Source organism: Taeniopygia guttata, chromosome 7, assembly GCF_048771995.1.
Source record: "Taeniopygia guttata chromosome 7, bTaeGut7.mat, whole genome shotgun sequence".
Lineage (NCBI taxonomy): Eukaryota > Metazoa > Chordata > Aves > Passeriformes > Estrildidae > Taeniopygia > Taeniopygia guttata.
Window position 1 is genome coordinate 33,028,902 of NC_133032.1, and position 16,196 is coordinate 33,045,097.

The 16,196-nt window shown below is 39.8% G+C and overlaps 1 protein-coding gene across 7 annotated transcripts in view; it reads right to left on the reverse strand.

Annotated features, from left to right (window-relative positions):
* The window catches only part of ZRANB3 (zinc finger RANBP2-type containing 3), a 40,939-nt gene extending 25,473 nt beyond the window's left edge, over positions 1-15,466 (reverse strand). For 2 of the 7 annotated variants that reach the window (XM_030278081.4, XM_012575046.5), the window contains exons 1-2: positions 15,154-15,310; positions 9,894-10,046 (exon numbers count right to left, since the gene is read on the reverse strand). In XM_030278081.4, coding sequence (XP_030133941.4) covers positions 9,894-10,045 — 152 coding nt within the window. In that variant the 5' untranslated portion in view covers position 10,046; positions 15,154-15,310. Of the gene's footprint in view, positions 1-9,893; positions 10,047-15,153 lie in introns of those variants that run through there. The other 5 variants (XM_041717520.2, XM_072931722.1, XM_041717521.2 and 2 more) reach the window with 5 other exon arrangements.
* Positions 15,467-16,196: the final 730 nt, after the last annotated feature.

Here is a 16,196-nt window from a genome sequence, read left to right on the forward strand (position 1 = left end):
AGCATTCATCTGTGTAGCTTTCACAGTTTTAATATAAGAATTCTAAAGATGTTTGCCTAATGTAGTTACAAAACACAAGAAGTCCAAATTATTTTCATTGGATTCTAGGGTGATGAAAAACAGCTTATAGAGGAGAAGAAAATCATGAAATGTCTCCAGTTTATAATCACAACAATTAGATTTGAAGTGTAAAGAACTTCCCTATCTTTATAGTCCACATCACACAGAACTTATAAGATACCTAACAGTTAGTTGCACTAAGCTGCTGAAAAGCAATACTTTACATAATCTTCAAAATATGCAGCCTCTATTTAAAACAAACTTCAGTATGTTCTACATTATTGCAGTCAAACAAGCTGCCAACATGGACATAAAGGTTCCATGCTGTCAAAAGCAGAAGAAACAGATCTTCAGCTACATGGAAGGGACAAATACGTATTTTTGTTTCACATATTTTGACTGCAAGAAGACAGACTTCTTGTTCTCTGAAGTTCAATTAGTCATTTCCTCTCAACTGGTAGTTACCCAATCTGAGCTTCATCATTCATGTCCCATCTGTTCATATGACACCTTAATAATAGCTCTATCCAAGAATATAAATCAGAGCTATGATACGCAGATTCATATCCTGTTAGAAGCTCAGCCCACATGGTCAAAAGTTTCAGAAAAGCGTGGAAAAAAATCATTTGAGATGTCTCCGTTGCACTTACTCTCAGCAGCAAAGTCCACCCATGCAAAAATCACCAGTCAATGGCAAATTCTTTCAGATTCTTTTGTATTTAATCTTTAAATGTTCCCCTTCTTCAGAGTGAATCCTGTGGCTTGTGTATGAATCTCTGTCCATTCATCAAGGAAATCTGCTATTTTTTTCCTTGCAGAAAGCAGTAGAATCTCATTGGGATGCAGTGCACATGCTGCTACAACCTTACTACTATTCATAACCCCTCTGCAGTGTAGGGTTAGCGATGGCCCTTGGGCACAGTAGGATCTTTCACAAATAAGAGGGAACCATAGTTTGGCCCTCCACTAGACCGTAACAGCCCCAGCATTTTGAGGTGTACTAGCCTGAAAATAAACCATTTATCTTTTATCAAGCAAACACAAAGAGCTTTGATTGAGGATGCACCCTGGTGAGTGAACATGCCTGCAGAGAGCAAGGTCTGCTGTGCTGGTGCACCTCAGGTGCACACACGTCCTGCTCTCCACTGAAGAGAACAATGCAAGCACCTGAGGCTGTACACAAACCCAGCTTTCTCCTGGATGTAGAGAATCCCATAGTTGAAGAGACCACCCAAAGCTGGATGAGTCAGAAGCCCAGAACCAGACTTTCAGCACTATCAGAATAGGCTTGGTACTTGATACCTTGTAAAGGTAACAAGCACCAGGCAAAGGTGCATTTATACATTCTTAAAACAGCAAACCTGCGAGTGAAACCTGAAGCAAGCAAAAAAAACACGGGAAGGAGCTAAGGAAGAAACCCAGAACTCCTGACAGAGCCCTCTGAAGGCTCTATCAGGAAAGCTCTGCCTCTAAAAAGATAGAAAGAATAATTTTTCAAACCTCAAAAAACACAGAAAGTGTTCCTGGTTGTGTTGATGTCAAGAAGATTGGAATCAGCTTTGCAAAGCAGAAGGACAAGCAGATCTTTAAAATTTTATGCAGATGAGTTCATTGGAGAAACAGAAGGAAACTGAGGCTAAGTTAATGTGGCATATGCCATAGAGCCATACAAAAATAGTCTGCATCAGAAAGTTAATGCTAACACAGTTTCATAAAATGAGTTTCAGCGAAGAACAAACATTTAAATGAAAATAATTTATATTTCTGCGCTTCTGGGTTACATTTGGGTCATCCCTTTTGAAATGTCAGCACTATTACCCTGCAAACAATACAGCTAAAGTTTATTCTATTAATTATGGCTACTGCAGTAAGGTATTTTTGTAAAGAGAAAATCTCATTTTGAACTTTGCTCTTGGAGGAATATTGATTAACACCACACTGGAATTAAGGTCTCTACAACCAAGGATCCTACCAATTCAAACAGCTGGTGTTAGAGGTTTCGTGTAACTATAGAAATATTTGCAATAATATTCTCTTTAGAGAGTTGTGTTTCCTTACATGGTAGACTAAAAACTAAAGGGATACAGCAATCCAATACATCTATTGCTTGCTTGTAAGGATAATTTAACTTCTTGATTGATTTTCAGCAGCTATTTGTCCAGGAAAAACCACAAAGAACTGCAGGTAGCTTTTTCAGAACAAACGCCTTCCCTTTTAAATGCATTTTCCAAGGCAAACAGTCAAAGCTGCAGCACTTCATTTTTTAAAACAGTGAAAAATTTTGTTACTACTCAGGCAAATTAAAGCTGTTTTTTTGTTAATGCAGGCTTTGGAACATGTTGTACAGAGGAAGCTTCAGTCTTTCTTTCACTGGTGTGGGTGTCCTGATATTCTTGGGATTCTCACCTACTCATGTGAGTCAGTTTTATATAACACTACAACATATAATTTACCTCCTACTCACAAGCCAACACTTCAGCACTAGCATCTCAACCAAGGGTTATTTAAGGAATCTGAACTTAGAACATTTTTATATAAAATTGCGCAAGCAAGTTTTATATACATATATATTACATTTGTGTCTCAGTAATCACAGCACGCAGTCTAAAACTAGAACAAAGAGAGCTGACTCCCTTGCAACAATAATCAAGGCTGTTGCATCAAAAATATTGCTCCAGAAATGTAAGATCAATCTTACCCTTGCTCCTGAACTACACAAGGCATGTAAAAACCCCTAAGTAATAAAAACCCAACTTTTGATTTAACATAATGTGCACTAAATTGCCACATCTGCATTGTTAATGATTCTGAAAAGGAATGTAGAGGAGAATCGTGCTGTCTTATGCTTTTCTCCAACACTCCTCCACATGTGACTTAAACACCCACCTAAAATGTTTTATTAGTATTTGAAAGCTCTCAGACCATGTGTTCTGGTATTTTAGCTTTGGCAAAGATCTGTGGAACAACACACAACAAAGTGGTCAAGTTGAAGGTTAAGCTCAGACATGTCAATAGGTTTTGAGAATATATTAATGGAACAGTTAGGTTAGAAAAACTTTCAGCCAAGAAGACACCCAACAATGACAGTGAAAACTCCTCATCTATTCAGTCACTGGCTTCAGAGACAAATGGTTCAGCAGCTGACTCAATGCAAGAACACAGAATAGCTTCTACTATTTTCAGCTACTGATAATCGAGGCTGCAAATGTTTGTTAACCTTGCTGTTAACTGGCATGGCTGAAATACCTGTGGGCAGTAGAAGCCTTCCTTAGTGTGCAGCCTACTGGCTTTCAATGAAATGGAGATACTTATCACTACTTTCCCAATAAACTCGGCATTCCCTGGTGATCTGGGGTACTTTTCCCTTGTGCCTATAGTCTTCCTCTCCTTCCAACTTGCATTAAGTCAGTCAGAATGTGACTCACTCATTTAAAAGCTTATTTCTATTCACTCCCCTTAAAGTAACTTGCCTCACATTCAGAACTGCTCCCTCCCCTTTGTCCTGCAAACCTTCCCTGCACACAGCTAACACCAATTCATTTCCCCTTCCCCCTTCTTTTATCACTGTTGACAACATACTACCCACACTTGTCATCTTTATCTATCTTGGTTCTCCTCTTCCATTCTAACAAATTGTGCCCTACATTTCTAAAATCTGCATTTTCTTCTCTATTCCTACTGCTACAAGTCCAGGGTTTAAACCCAGGTAAATTCTCATATTTCTACCACTGGGCTTTTTCTGTTCTTAAGTCTTCTTTTTTTCTTTTTCACCCCACATAGTTCCTCTCCTGAATTATATCCTAGATCCACTTACTGACAATGCATTTTTTGTTCTATTTGAATTGCTTCCCAGTTCCTCCAGCATCACTTCCAAACAAGCTTCCCTGGCTACGAAAGCTCTGCAGAATTTGGCTCAGTCTCTCATTCATACTTCCTGCATCTGAACCTCATTCTGTGAGCTAGCATCTTCATTTATTCATCCCTCTCTTCCTTGGCACTTCTGAAATGAGATGTACTCTGAATCATTACAAACCAGCATCTTTAAAAAAATGAAATCTTTCTTCAACCCTCAGAGCTGAAATGTATTAACTGTCTGATCCTTTCCATATTCACTAAATAGCAATCCCATTCTTGTTCCCCAGAGATTACTTCTGTGCTTTGTTCTCTAAGACTGGAGATAACTCACCTGTTATAATGCAGGTTTAAGGACCCACATTTATCACAAAATTGTAATAATTTTATACATCTGAGTTGTTGAATGTATTGGAATAAAAAAATGATTTTTTTTCTTACTCTAGCAAGAGACTTATGCCTTGTTTCAAACAGCTCTTTCAGTCTATCTAACTACAAACCACTGAGACTAGAGACAGGGAAAAAAAAAAGTTACAATTATTTTTCTTCCAGTCAGTCTGATCTCTGATGTCAAGTTCTAGAAATAATGGAGACTCATTGATGGCACTTGATGCTGCAAGCCACCAAGTACAAATTAAAATGTAGTATTTGAAGAAATACTCATAGACATATTAAAAAAAAAAGTGAAGGTAATTTCTTTTTCTAACATGCAAATTTAAGTAATTTGGCTTTTATTGAAGTCACTGTAACTGGGAAAAATTCAACAGTAGCCTGTAAAATATTTTTGTAAGTGTTCCTTTAAACCATGCAGCTGATTCTGAAAAAAATATCAGACAATGGTAAAAAGCAGTTGGTCTTGCATTTAATCACAACATCAACTTGCAGAAACCTATGACCTTTCAAACAAAGGACAGAAAAATTAGATATAGACAGTAAGAGATATATAGATATGCAACCAGGCTCAGTGCTTCCAAATGGAATTGAAAGGCAAATCTATTCTTTAATTCATAGCTACTGTCAAAGATAAGAAACTGAAGAATAGAAATACACTGAAAGAGCAAATCAATCAGCAATCCTGGATCAAAAATAGCAAAGATAAAAGCAAAGTAAAACAAAAGCTCTGCTAACTTAAAAAGGCAATACAAGACAGAAAGCAACAATTGCATTGGACAGAAGGTGAAAGGAAGATTAATAGACAACATAAAACCCAAAAGCAAACTCAGTAATGATGACAAAAATAACAGTGAAAGTGAAAAATAGTTATAGGAAAGTGTAAAACAAAAGGGTCTACTGCTCTAGCACAAACTGCATTGGAGTGCATGGACTGAACATATTTTTTCTTTCTGGTGGATGATTCTGATGGAATCATTAGCTTCCAAAATCCAAAACTATAGCTTCCTTAGACACCCAACTCAAATAGAAATTATACCTTTCATACTACTCAATGGATAATACATCCTAGAAAGTTAAAGAAATTTGTGTAGAAATTTGCATAAGAATTTAAATGGGACTTATATCAGAAATTCCTCACCCTACAAAGGGCTGTGCCTGGGAATTCCAAACATTTCTATTTGCTTCCTGCCCAAGAGCTGCCATTTCTATGGCCCAGCTGCTAAACCCTCAGCAGACTGTGCATGCTGTGCCTTTCTAGTGAAGCATCTTTCAGGTAATTATGATTTGAACCTTTGGTGTTTTGGTCAACTTTGAAGACGGGAGAGAGGGAATTAATTTCTACAAAGACTTGTAATTTTTGAAGTTAAAGTCTGTTTTAATTAATAAAGAGATAACTATGTATTCTCCCTGTGTAACTTGATAGAGATCAGAGACACTGTGAATGGGAAAAAATACTATTTTGAAGTGTAGGCAACTGACTCAATATTATAACAGAGGACATTCCCATTTTCTCTAATGTTTTCACTGCCATAATGGTTCTCTGTAGCCCATTATCCAAAAAAGTTAAATACTATAAAACATTTTCTTGCTCTAGATAGAGCCTACCTAATAAAGCAATTTCCCTTGCATTAAAACTGATGCATGAAAACATCTGTTCTTAATGGCAGATGTGAACTCTGCACATCCTGATATTGCCATCCATGGTAATTTTCTTTTTTTACTGTGTCTAACAGCATTAGACCAGCATGTATGGGAAATTAAAAATCATATGCTCCTGAATATATGTAAGTGAATGTATTACCTCTCAAACTTACAGAGGAAACAAGACCACTCCGGTAAAAAAGTTTGAGCATACAATTATAATGGAACTGCTTGTTACATGGGTGGTAAATATCTCCAAGTCCTCTTTTGCATCCAGCTTAAACAAATTGTTCTGCCAACATGCCTAGAAAGAAATATATCTGTGTGTCTGAAGGCATCTTTTACAGATACCATCTACAAGACAAGCAATGCTAAATAATGATGCTTGCAAATCACATGCTGACAGTTTTTATTACAAAACTTGATAAAGCATTTAGTGATATTCAGTAGCACGAGACCTAAATTTAATATAACAGTATGCCTCTTTTACAGTGTATTCAGGTGAACAAATTGTTTGTTTTGTTAGACAGACATCACACACTTCTGTAAAGAGAGGATGTAAAACAAGAATAGATGGTAAAAATAATTGTGACTTTCCAAGTATGGACAAACAGCAGCTGTAAAAATCAGTAATATTCAAAGAGAGATGAGAGATCAAATGAGATTGAATACCATCCTTATCAACACCATCAAGTCAATTGCCCAAGTATCTCTGTATCCTGCATATTTTACCCGAACTTCCACCACATTTTCCAGAACATTGTGCTTCAACACTGCCACCTTTACACTAACACCTGGTGACCCCACAGTGCTACCCTGACTTCTTAGGAAATGGGGATTTGTCCACATCTGCCCAAACATGACTAAGAAGCAGCAGAGAGCAGAGAATTGCTCACTTCTACCTCCCAACAGCACACACACATCTGACCCCAACAACCCTGAGTTTTTCCTAAGCCTATTGCTAACAGGTCACATTCCTGGAAGGGACAAGTTGGTTGATTTTTATTTAAGAGACAATTCAAAGCACACACAAATAAATAAATACATATTATTGCTGTTTTTAAAAGTAACTTACACCTTCCCTGAAAGAAAATCACAAAAATGAAACACTTTTCATGGATGTAAGTTGTGTGCACCCAGGTTTTCTGCACATTAATGTTTGGGGCTACAGATAATGACTATAAATTGTATCCATCCCTAGACAGCCATTCCAAAGTGCATGTCTGAAGAATAATTTCTAGTAAGGAATAAGCAGCCAGTCAGTTATTCACCTTTAAGGCATGTTTGTGAGATAAAAGGTGTGTTAACTTACGCTGAAGCACACACTGTCTTGTTGGCTCTAGAACTGTAATTTCCTAGAAAAGTGTTAGGCAGTCTCTGTTAGATGAGATAATGCCTTTGGAGTATCTACTGGAAAAGCCCTTGATTCATTTACCAATGAATCAAAACTACAAACCACAACAGCATATTTCTTTTATGCTTTGGGAAAGAGACAAGGGAATTAATAGCTTGCTCCCAGCCCCTTCCATGCAAAAAATAAGATTTTGTTCTAATAATAAGTCCCTTTTCATGCTGGGTTCTTGTCTAATCTAAGATGATACTAATTGAATCTCTTCAGCCAAAACTTGCTCTACACTAGTTTCCTACCACTCCAGCAAAGCATGGATTAAGTGATGCCTGTGGAGGGAGTGCATAGCCTGGGGAAAGAAGAATGATGGGCAGAGATGCACATATTGCTCACTTCAAGCCCTATGCTTACATATTTTTTAAAATTAGAAAAGACACTTCTACAGAAAATATACCACTGGGAATACTGAAAGAAGGTTTAAATCATTATGGAGTACACAAAAGGGAAAGACTTCTGTGAGGCAAGGGCTGACAAACTAATAAGAAAATTCAGCTACAAGCACCAGAGGCTCTTGCTCTCTGTTTTGGGACAGGAAGAAATATAGATCTGCATGAGCAAGGGACAGATTTACAAAATACTCCTTGGGAAAGTTTGACTTAAAACACTTTACTTTATATAGAAGCTGGCTGAGAGTGTGCATACAATTCCTCAATGTGACCCAGCTTACATATAGAATTTACTGTGCCAAGCAGCAAGATTTCTTGCAGTCATAATGAACATTTTTTCATATGCATGTCACATGAAAACCATCACTGCTGGGTTATGCAAAACTCTTGTTAGTGAAATCCTTAAAGAAAAAAACCCAACACAAACCCATAACACTAATGAAAAAAATAGAATTCCTTCCATGACAGAGAGTCATTAGACTAGGTATTTCAAACCTTTCTGAATACTTACTGCAGGCAATTGTTACTACTTCAACAAAAATAAGAAACATCTGATAAAAATTTATCCAGTCCTACAGCTAAGCTGCTTCCCAAGGAACCTCTATATTATAGAATAGCTTGCAGAAGATTATGCCACTTTTAAATTAATCCATTAGCCTACACTAATTAAATGTGTAGTTTTAAAAATTTTAATAGCTGCTGTTATTTCACTATTTGTATACACAAATATATACCTCAATTGCATTCTATGGCAGCCAAGGGCTTTGCATTTATTAAATTCTCTAACACATTTATTAAAAACTCTAACACAGGCTTTGCTATTCTACCAAAGTCTTAGCTATCTATTAAAATTATATCCACCCATTCTCAGGCTGTGCAGCAAGAAAGTGCCTGATATGGCTGGTGATCACGAGCAGTTCATGCCAATTCAGCACAAAGCATATAAAATCTCAGTCTCTCTCGTGAAGGGCTGGACTCATCTTTCTGTTCTGCCACTGAAACCAGCAGCATAAAACAGATGGTTTGGTCATTCCCTGAGGCAGCACTGCTAAAGGGTTTTGGCCAAAGGAAAAGAATCAAAGAGAAAAAAATGCAGAGATTTTAATTGAGTAAAAGTCCCATGTAATTCGAAGAACTGCTGATAAAATTTCCTTTCTAATTTTTCACTTTTAGAGGGAAAGATGCACATTTCTTTTCCCCTAAGAACAGTCACAAACATTAGCAAGCAACCCCTTTAGGCCTTAAGTCTCTCCTTCTCAGCAAGATGCTGAAATAATCAGGAACTAATTTCATCCATCTTTTCCACACAGGCTACAGTAATTCTATTTGTGCCAGACCTCCCCAACACCATCCCTTTCCAAAACAACAGCATACAGTGGTTTCACAGCTTTAGGCTGTAATTGCTCACATTTCCTAAAATTTATTAATGTGGAAATAGCATTTTCCCCTTTCCTTTTTGACCCTGTAACTCACTAAAGGCTCTTACTCAGCAAAATATTTCCAGCCTCTGCAGCATAAACTGTGTTTTTTGATTTACCAGGTACTTAATTGTTGAATGCCTACTCCATCAGGTGCTGCACTGGCTAACCCAGCACTCTGCAAGGCTTCTCCTGCTCTGCTGCTGCAGCTCAGTGAGCTCCAGAACACCCTGATTACACTCCAAAATTGTACCAGATTTAAAATAGAAAACCACACGATGCATCAGGATCTGTTAGTCATTCCCTTTAGAGCTCTACCATGCCATTAAAAACTAAAGAACCAAATGTGAATTAACTTATTTTAGGAATTCTCTATTAACATAACAAAAATGATGGTCCTACTGATATCAACCTCCTTCCACATGAGAACTTTGATACTACAAATCTCTTTTGCATAATGCATTATTAAACTTCTTCATCCTCTGTGGAAAAAACTCCACAACTTATTTTAACTTACAGTTTATGAAAGATTTCTGCAATGTAACATACCTAGGACTGCTGAAATTGAATAACGTTTGTAAAAAATGTTTACCTAAAGTAATTCTTTTTAGCATCATATTCTTACTTACAACTATAGAAACATAAGTTTATTATTTTTCTACTTAATGTCTGCATACTTTATTTTCACATAAATTTTTAGCATGTGATACACTAAGTTGAATACAATAATCTTACCTGCCACTTCTCTGAAGTGCAAATATGATGCCCTTTTCCTGAAAAGGAAGCAGCTTCCTTCTCAGTCTTTCAGGCAGGAAGGACAGCTTAGCATCAACATCCTCTAACTGAGAGGCTTCAAGTGAAGGTGTTTCCTGGAGAGCACTGGCCATGCTGAACCAGAGGGAAACAAAAGAAAGAAGATATCTTACCTACTTGGCAGAATAGAGGATAAAGCTTGATGGAATAATCAATATCTACACAACATTCCTGGAGTTTTGAGACTTGCCTCTGGAAAGCATAAAGTTGTGCAGATGTTGGAGGAAGAGTCCCTCACCTCAGTACCCATAAAATATTCTAACTATTCCAGGAGGAAGAGGGCAGCATGTGTCTCTTCCTTTACACTATGAAATAATTACTGTAGCAAATACCTTATTCATGAAAGGAAGTTATTTGCCATTCAAATTGAGCTTACTCATGGACACTGAAATATAACTCTTCTAGTAACATTTTGCAGAAGAGTTCCAGGAAAAAAAATTATTACTTAACTTCTGATGATGGAACTAACAGTCCTTTAAATTTTTAACCCTAAAAAGTTAAATCAGAAAAAAAGGAGAAAATATGCCCACTTCGGGGGAAGTGGAAAAAAAAGAAGAAAAATAATAGAAAAAACAGTTAAGAACTTTATTGCCCTAAGCAAGAAACAATCTTAAACCACAAAACTAATCAATAAAAATTCTCATAGTGTGCTTAAAGATGAAAAATGTGGATTCTTCATTCATTTTTGTTCAAGGGACAGTGTCAGAGCAGAAATACTCACTTTTGCTCTCTTTTAGCTTCAACAGACTTAAAGCAAACAACAGCTCATATAGCTCAGTAGCAGTGCACTAACTGAACACAAAGAAAGATACAAACCTTTGCATCAAAATAGTACCTAATTATTTTGGATTCATGGCCTGTGTCAGGAGCAGGATTACCACAGGAACAAAGAATGTCACCCAAAATAGGCTGCCTGGACTCTTAGCAGCACCACCAGGTTTGACAGCAAAATTCTGAACTTGGAGCACTCGGATTTTTTGATAGTGACCTATTTCTGAAGCAAGCTGGAGGAAGTCAGATGTGATGTAAGGCATGAGCTATCATATTGACAAGAGGGATGTGCTGAGCTCTGTGGTCACTCACACCAGGGACCCACAGTAACCTGCTTTTTGACACTCCCTGCTTACAAGGTGAGATAGACCTGGGAACAGTGTAAATGGTTGAAGTAAGCAGTATTAGAAAATAGGATCAGCAGTTTGCAACACATTCCTTCCATGGAGTCCAGGTGAGGAGGCAGAACAGGCAGATGGATTCAGGTGAAACCACAGCCACAGTGAAAGAACTGCACCTCTGTTCCTAAGGAATTCTGCTTATGAAGCTTTGGCTACAAAACCTGGTGCACACTATTCTGACGTGCTGTGGGATCACTGAGCCCCCTGCTCTGAATGCCTCACAGGCAATACTGTCTTAAAATCAGGGAGATATAAAGGAAAAGAACAGAGGACTAGAAAGCACAGCAAATAGAAATTATCAGGAACTTGTCACATCTGGAGGAAAAAAAAAAAGTAGCTGTCAGTACCGCTGTCAGGGAAAGGACAGAGAACAGGAACCGAATGTTCTGAAAATCCACAAAACTCTTGTGCAATTCCAGAGAAATTAGGATTTTGGGGGATCTGTCAGTGCCATTGCTAGTCAGGCTAATGACATTTAGGCAGAGAGAAAATGATTAAGTGCTTTTTTTGGTTACAGGATGAATTACAGGCACATCTACCAGGATACACATCAGGTGTTCAGGGAAATGAAAAGAAAATGCTGTGGATGAGCCTCCAGGCCAGTTCCATGACATTCTCATTGTGGAAGAACTGAACAGGGAAACACTGGAACTTCCAGGCATTCCTTCTTGGGCCTCCACTACCACTTCTACAAAGAAGGGATGTTCAACCACAACCATGCTGACATACCATTCTGCTGGGCAATGAGGAAAGAATAGTGAATTTAAATGTATAAAACTGATCAACACACAAATATTGGGACATGAGCATTGCATTGACCGTGGCAATTTTTTCCCCTGTTTTTCTAAGTGGAATCTTTGGTACAGCTTTTCAGAAACAATATTGTTATTCCTTGGGCCTCTGGAACACTCAGCAGCAGATACAAGTACTGTGATGAGTACCAGGCTCTTTCATGCATGTCCACCACAAAGCTTTGCTTAACAGAAGATGGAAAGCCCCTCTGTGCCCAAGATAAGCATTTCCCAGAAAAAAATTCATAAAGCTTCAATAAATAAATACCTGCTTCCACTCTCACTTGTGCAAACATAAATGTTTCAATTCTAAATGTTGGGAAAATAACAAGAATCACTTCAGTACTATCACAACATTTTCCACTGCATATTTTTTCCTTTAAAAGTGAATTAAGGTATGATACTTAAGACTGCTGGCAAACAAACAAAAATGAATTCTTTTTGTAGAGCCAAACATCAACAATGCTGCAGGATTTGTGGGCCCAACAAAGCTGTTCAACACTCAGTTCTGAGATTCACCTCTGAAGAAATTTGTGACTCATTTTCTCTGATAATTTTCCATTCTATAAATGCAGAGATAATGATGTACTTGTGATCAGCCCCCTATATAGCTTGTTGTGAGTGACAATATGAGAATTAAATGTTAACATAATTAACTTTCTGTTGAATAAGATCATGACAAGATCCTTTCACCGAAACACTGAAAATGAACCATGCAGTTTCAGAAGCATAGATCTGAATTACAAGAGGCACATGAGTCACCAGTATATAGCAATACTACCCTGAAAAATGTTTCTGCATCAGTCATTAACAAGGTTAAAACTGACTTTGCAGATCTTAGAAAGCAGCAAAACAGAAAACACTAACTTCCAGATATGTACCAGTTTGTGTTTAGTTTTTATTCCAGGTGAATGACTGGATAAATGAATGGTGAATAATTAGAGACTAGGTGAATAATTAAAGAACTCCACATGTGGTGAACAATGGCTATTAAAACATATACAATGATTGTGGCAGTGGTGATCATGTATGTTCTGAAACAGAGTACTTATGTACACACTGTAATAATATCAAGAAATAAAATAGTCTGTTTAAAAAAGAATTTAGTCAGTGTAGCAGAAGACCAGTTTGTATCCGTTGTTCTAGTCACTGCAGATTTAGAAGATGTAATGGGAGAGAGAAAGACCAGTGCATGTATTCTCTAGCTACAACTTTTCACAATTTTTTTCTGTGTCCTTAATGTGCTGTAATACAGATCACATCAACCTTCCCACATCCTCAGATCACCAGTTCTGCAGCTTCATTTTTTTTCAGACAAAACAGACCTAAAAGGTTTTGTGTGGAGACCTAGCTTTTCATTCAGAGACTTCATTCAGCTGCACAAGCTTCACTAGTTAAAAAACTCAAACTCTAGAGTATTTAATCAAGTGTTTTCACAGAAATCAGGGATGAAATAGTTGAATTACTAAACTCAGTAACTATTAATCCAAAATTGCTTAAGTATCTCAGGACTAGATAGAGGTAAACGACCCCAGCTTTTAAAAGGGATGAGGAAGATTCATGATCTACAATGTGATTCATTCATTGGGCATACAAAACCCAGTAAAAATTATGAAGTGCAGAACCCATAAACCCCGGGATAAATGATTTTATTTGGTGGGAGTCACCATGTGTTTTGTAAAAGTGATTCCCATTTTTCCACTCTGATGAAGTTTTTCTGAAAGGGTTCTACAGCAATGTACTTATAAACTATCCAGTGCAGTTCAATTCCCACTGCTTTTCAAAACTGAATTAAAACAGTAAATTTTATAAACATATTTGCACGGTAACTATAATTTCCAGGAAAACTTTTGAAAAAGTCTCTCAAACTTTCAAAAAAGCCAAGCTGCCATATAAAAATATTGCACTGAAACGTTTTTTAAATTCAAGCAAGTAAACAGTTCATACATGAGAGAAACAACATCAGCAGTATTTCCAAGTAATCTGCTCCAACGTCTATCATGTTCAATCAATCATAAATCATCTGGAAAAGCAAGTAGCTACTGAGGGATAAGGACAATGCAAACAAGAAAATAAAATTTGAAAAAACCCAATGTTGAATTTCTTTCTAATCACTGGTACTGCTATACTGCATTTCACTATAGGCCCTTATCCTTCCAGAGGCAGCAACTGAGACCCAGCTTGTTGAGGATATTACCCCTGGGGCTGTTTATTGGAAAGATTGGTGCAAAACTGATGACAAGTTCAAGGACAACTTTTAAGTTTTCCAATAGCTGTTTGTCAACACAAGCTGATTACATAATTTAAACCCACTGCTTATTTTTACAGGCCACTAAGTATAGCCCTTTAATGCAGCTCAGCAGCACATGTCTAAGACAAATCAGTCTTTTCACTAAGGGTTTTGCTTCATACATTTCCTCTTGATGGACTTAACTGCTCCGTGACTGCATGTTCAATAAAACGTAATAGGGAATTCAAGGCTCTAAGAACATCTTGGCTGATTGATTAATCAACTGTTTCACAGAATCACAGAATTGTTTGGGTTAGAATGGACCTCTGGAGATCATCTAAACCCCCTGCCAAGGCAGGGTCACCTGGAGCAGGTGACACAGGAATGCATCCAGGTGGCTTTGGAATGTCTCCAGAGAGGGAAAATCCATGAGCTCCCCGGGCAGCTGTTCCAGTGCTCTGCCATCTCACTAAAGAAGTCCTCCCTCATGCTGAGGTGGAACTTCTGTCTCACTTTATGGCCGCTGCTCCTCATCCTGCTGATGGGCACCACTGCAAACAGTCTGTCACCATCCTATTGGCATCTGTCTTTGAGATATTAATGTGCATTAATGAGATCCCCTCTCAGTCTTGTCTTCTCCAGACTAAGCAGAAGACTAAACATCTCCCAGACAAAACATCTTCCCGACTAAACATCTCCCTGTAAGATGCTCCAGACCCCTCATCACCTTGTGGCCCCCGCTGGACTCTCTCTAGCAGCTCTTGTCTTTCTTGCTCTGAGAAGCCACCAGTGGGATAACACAGAATTGAAAGTCTATTCATCAGAACACAGCATCTTAAAGAACACTACACGAGAAAGCAATCAGACGGAGCAAAGGACATCACACAGTTCTTGAGCAGAGAACAGTTTTTCCACAGGCCGCTGTACCGTGCTAGAGGGAAGCGCACACCTCAACACCTGCCTGGGGGCAAGTTTTTTATTTTACTTACGCAAGTCCCTGCAGCTGCAATCGCAGGAATACCTGAGCGCACAATGCAACGAGGCAGCAGGAGGAATCGCAAGAAGTGAAACCTGTGACAAACACGGGCTGGGGACAAGCAGCAGTCACCTGGCAACCGATCCCCGCCTGCCCCGACCCCAGCGCGTCCCACTCCGGGCAGCCCTCACGGCCGCGGGCTCCGCGCTCGAACGGCCGCCGGGAAGTGACGCATGACCAGAGGTCACGGACGGGAAGCGCTTTTGGGCCCAGGGACCGCTTTTTCCTTATTTTTTTCTGCCTTTTCTCCACCCTTCTTGCCCCTGGCCCCGCTTCCGCAGGAGCGAGTTAAAAATCATCTTCCCGCCGGGCCGTGCCTTGTGCTGGACCCTGATCCGCTGGGGCGGGCGGGCTGAGGGAGCCGGAGGGGCGGGAAGGAGGAAGCGGGGCTGGGAACGGAGGGAAGGCGAGGATGGTGCTCTAAGGGCCGGGCTGGATGGGGCAGTGCCGCCAGCTCTCGGGGTTGGGAAGAACGATGAAGTCCAGAACGGGGCGAGGAGCCGGGGGAGCGAGAGGTTGCGCGGACAAGCCCCGACTACAGATCCCAGCCTGCCCCGCCAGCGTGCGGGCGCCGTGCGGCTGCAGGAGCGCTGGCGCGGGGACCCAGCGGAACCGGGGAGGTGCTGCTCGGGATACACCTCAGGCCCGGGACCAAGGGAGCAGCGCGGGTGAAGGGATATCGGCCAGAACACGGAGCGAAGGCCGCTCAGACCCCGCACTGCCACAGCCGCGGGATCGCTCCGTGTGCCCGCGGCCATGGGCTGCACGCAGGGGGCGGGCCTTGTGGTGCCGGTGCGCCGCTCCTACTGGTGCTCGCGTTTGTCTGTCAAGGCGGCCGTGCCCTCCGATTGGCCGCCGCCTTCCGGGCGGGCTCGGCTTCGCGTAAGCGCCGAGCGGCACCACTCCGCGGCAGCGCCGGGGGGAGGGCGCCGCGACGCTTATTTGTCGGAGGGGCTGTCCATCAGTAGCGTCCCGCGCAGCCATTGGTGGCGACAG